Source organism: Camelus ferus, chromosome 10, assembly GCF_009834535.1.
Source record: "Camelus ferus isolate YT-003-E chromosome 10, BCGSAC_Cfer_1.0, whole genome shotgun sequence".
NCBI lineage: Eukaryota > Metazoa > Chordata > Mammalia > Artiodactyla > Camelidae > Camelus > Camelus ferus.
In genome coordinates, this window is record NC_045705.1 from 32,515,685 (window position 1) to 32,519,125 (window position 3,441).

The 3,441-nt window shown below is 37.6% G+C and overlaps 1 protein-coding gene across 1 annotated transcript; it reads right to left on the reverse strand.

Annotated features, from left to right (window-relative positions):
- Positions 1 to 1,653: 1,653 nt before the first annotated feature.
- Positions 1,654 to 2,613, reverse strand: LOC102503636 (olfactory receptor 1038). Its single transcript, XM_006176820.2, has one exon. The coding sequence runs from the start codon at positions 2,611 to 2,613 to the stop codon at positions 1,654 to 1,656; it is 960 nt and encodes a 319-aa protein (XP_006176882.2).
- Positions 2,614 to 3,441: the final 828 nt, after the last annotated feature.

A 3,441-nucleotide genomic window follows, 5' to 3' on the forward strand; every position in this document is an offset into this window, starting at 1 on the left:
ACATGAAAGGCCCGTTTGTTGTGCCAGATTCAGGCTCACATATCTTTCAAATTGTTTTCTAATTAAAAGATTAATTTAAATCTAGTTTTTGGATGACATCTTGTGAGTCACCCTTTTTTCCCTAGCTTTTAAAATTGTGTAAAGAAGTGTAAACTTCGATTCAATTAGTGTTTAAGCATTGCTGTTATAAATATTATGAAGGAAAAAGATAAAATGAAAGTCCAGAAAAGTGGTGTTCCTCAGTGAGGCATTAAGATTCTATAGGTCTGAACTCCTTTGCCTGTAAGAGAGACTGGCTATGCTGCGCCTGTGGGCCCCGTACATGATATGTGAGAGGATGTGTGTGGACATCTGTCTATACAAATATACACTCACAAGACACAGTGTGGTAAATAGAAGCACCATGCTTCTCTGTCAAACCTGCTTTAAAAAGTTGAGAATTCATTCAGTTCACAAGATTTGAAAAGCACCTCATGGCAGCATAAATGAGTTATTTACAAATTAATCTCAGAAGAAGAAATAATCCCCTTGTACTGCAAACCTCAAACAGCATTTTATATAGCGACTGTAACTGTCAGCATCTCCTTCTAAAATGGTAAAATAATAAGATAATACTAAATCACTAATTTAACTATTTTTTATGAAATGTTAAAATAATTAAAGCATGTCAAATCACTAATATTTTCCTATCATGATCCTACAAGGGTGATTGAATAAATGACATTATAAACAAAGGTTATTTCTATTTGAACAAATATGCAAATGTATCAGTTATTTATTTTAAAACACAGTTTCTTATAAACCATGTTATTTCACTTATATTTTAAAAAATCCAATAATGACATTTTTAAGTCCAGATACTCTATAATACTCATAGTGGTTAAGAAAACAAAATTCAGAAAGACTTTCATTTGCATTTAGAATTTTCATAATACTAATTATGTGACCTTACACAATTTATGAAAAGTTGAGGCCCAGAGGTGAAATCTTACCCAACTCTGAGATTTGTTTTATTGCAACAAGTAACACTACGTGATTAAGTGCCCGGCAGGTAGTAGAAACCTAATCAGGCTTTTCCTTCTTACTTAAAGACGCAAATTTTTGAGAGCTCGATGAATTATTTTTTAATTATATATAACAAACACTTATATGGCAAACAATTACATAGTACTTATTATCACAGGGTATTGCTATAAGTGTTTTATAAATATTAATATGTTTAGTCTTTAAAACCAAACAGTGAGTTGGGTCTTATTTATTTTCCAAAAATGGAAAGATAGTCACACAGAGTTCAGGTTCCTGGCCCAAAGCTGCACAGTCAAAAAAGGAAGAAGATAGAATTCAAGTTTAGGCAGTCTTGGTTGCAGAGTCCTGAGTTCTAACAAAAACACAGTGATGTCCTTGCTTCGGATACATGTATGTGTATTTGAGACCATGTCTGTGTTTCTATTCGAACATAATTTCACTGATCTCTAAAGGCTATGGCGGCCTGAACAGGACTCAGAATCAAACTGACTTTCCAGAATTGACCAGGGACCTGGTAGAACATATCAAAGCCACATTTCCAGTTGATTGGGAAAGAATTATAAGAAATGTCAGAAAGAGAAAGCTTGATTCATTTACCTTCTTGTGTTTAATAAACTATTATTACTATTATTTTCTTAAATTTGACATCTTTACAGTTTCACAACCTTTCTCCAAGGCTTTCTTGGAGGCATCTTTCACGTCTTTGTTTCTGAGGCTGTAGATTAGGGGGTTCAGCATGGGGATCACCACCGTGTAGAATACGGATGCCATTTTGTCTGTGTCCAGGGAGTGGTTGGATTTGGGCTGTAGGTACATGAAGATCAGTGTGCCGTAAAAGAGAGTGACAGCCACCATGTGGGAGCCACAGGTAGAAATGGCCTTGTGTCGCCCCTGGGTAGAGTGAATCTTCAGGATGGCGGCAGTGATAAAGATGTAGGAGGTGAGGACAATGGAAGAGGAGCAGATCATATCAAAACCAGCAAAGGCAAAGATCAGAACTTCCTTCACGTGTGTGTCTGAGCAGGACAGAGCCAAGAGAGGGAGGTCATCACAGTAGAAATGGTTAATAACATTGGGGCCACAGTAAGTTAGGCGGAAGGTGATAATGGTATGGAAGAGGGCAACTAGAAAGCTGTATACATATGGAACCGCCACTAGTTGAATGCAGACCCTCTTTGACATCAACGTGGAGTAATGCAGGGGTCTACAGATGGCTACATAGCGATCATAGGCCATGGAGGCTAAAAGGAAACACTCTGTGATCATGAAGGTGAGAAAACAGCACAGTTGTATTGCACAAGCGTGGAAAGAAATCGTGTTGTGTTCCACAACAAAATTCACCATCATCTTCGGCGTGATAGCAGAGGAGTAACAAAGGTCAACAAAGGCCAAGTGACTGAGGAAGTAGTACATGGGTGTGTGGAGCCGAGCATCCATCCTGATCAAGGAAACCAGTCCAAGGTTGCCCAGCACAGTGACCAGGTAGATGACTAAAAACACCACAAAGCATGGGGCCTGAAGCTCTGGCCAGTCTGTAATTCCGTTGAGAATGAATTCAGTGACATGAGTGACATTAACTTCAGCCATTGATTCTGATGAAGGCTGCAGATTTTACTATAAGATGAAGAACAAGAATTATATTTTTTATGGCCTGTGTCAGTGCTGGGGGAGGTGCTCACTAGCATCTTCTAGCCTTGAATTGTGTTACTTTGTGGACAAAAAGGACACCTTAGCTCTCCAACGACATGCCATTCTTGCCCCAGGGAAAGAGTTCTTTGCTCTCAGAATACACCTCTTAAGCATTATTTTGTTTTGTGATTTTAGAAACAATGGGAGAATGTTGGTTAAACTTAAATATCATCTGAAAGAAAGCACCTGAGACAGCTACCAGTAATATTTCAGTGGTTTTGGTGCCCCTAAATATTCTATGCACATATAAATATGGCAGCACAGCACAAAAATACATAATTTATAAATAAAAGCAAATTTATATTCCCGTTTTTCATTTTTGTGCACATTCCAACAGTTTTAAAAATTGTCAAAGCGATCTGTGACTGACTCACTTTCCTGCGTCCCTTCCCTGACTTACAGAGTAAGGACTGGATGCTGTAGAAGCTAAAAGGAAATTAACCAGAACTGTGGGAAAGCATCCAATTTTATCTGCATAAAAATTAAGGAGACATGTTTTTCTTTCCAATTCAAAATTAACCACACTTTGAAGTTTGTTGCCCAAAGAGTTACCATTAAGTACTTTATTAGATAACTTATTCTAAACTACATGTAGATAAACCCCTTTCGCCATAAATATGTGTCAATATTTATGAAGGGCTTGCGACACCCAAAGTCTTATTCTAGTAGGTTTCGCTTTTAGCAACGTATCCTAAAGAACAGCCAGTTGTAATCAAACTTCTCTGG

Coding starts and splice junctions, on each gene's coding strand:
- LOC102503636 (XM_006176820.2), bottom strand. CDS start 2,613: ATGGCTGAAGTTAATGTCACTCATGTCACTGAATTCATTCTCAACGGA.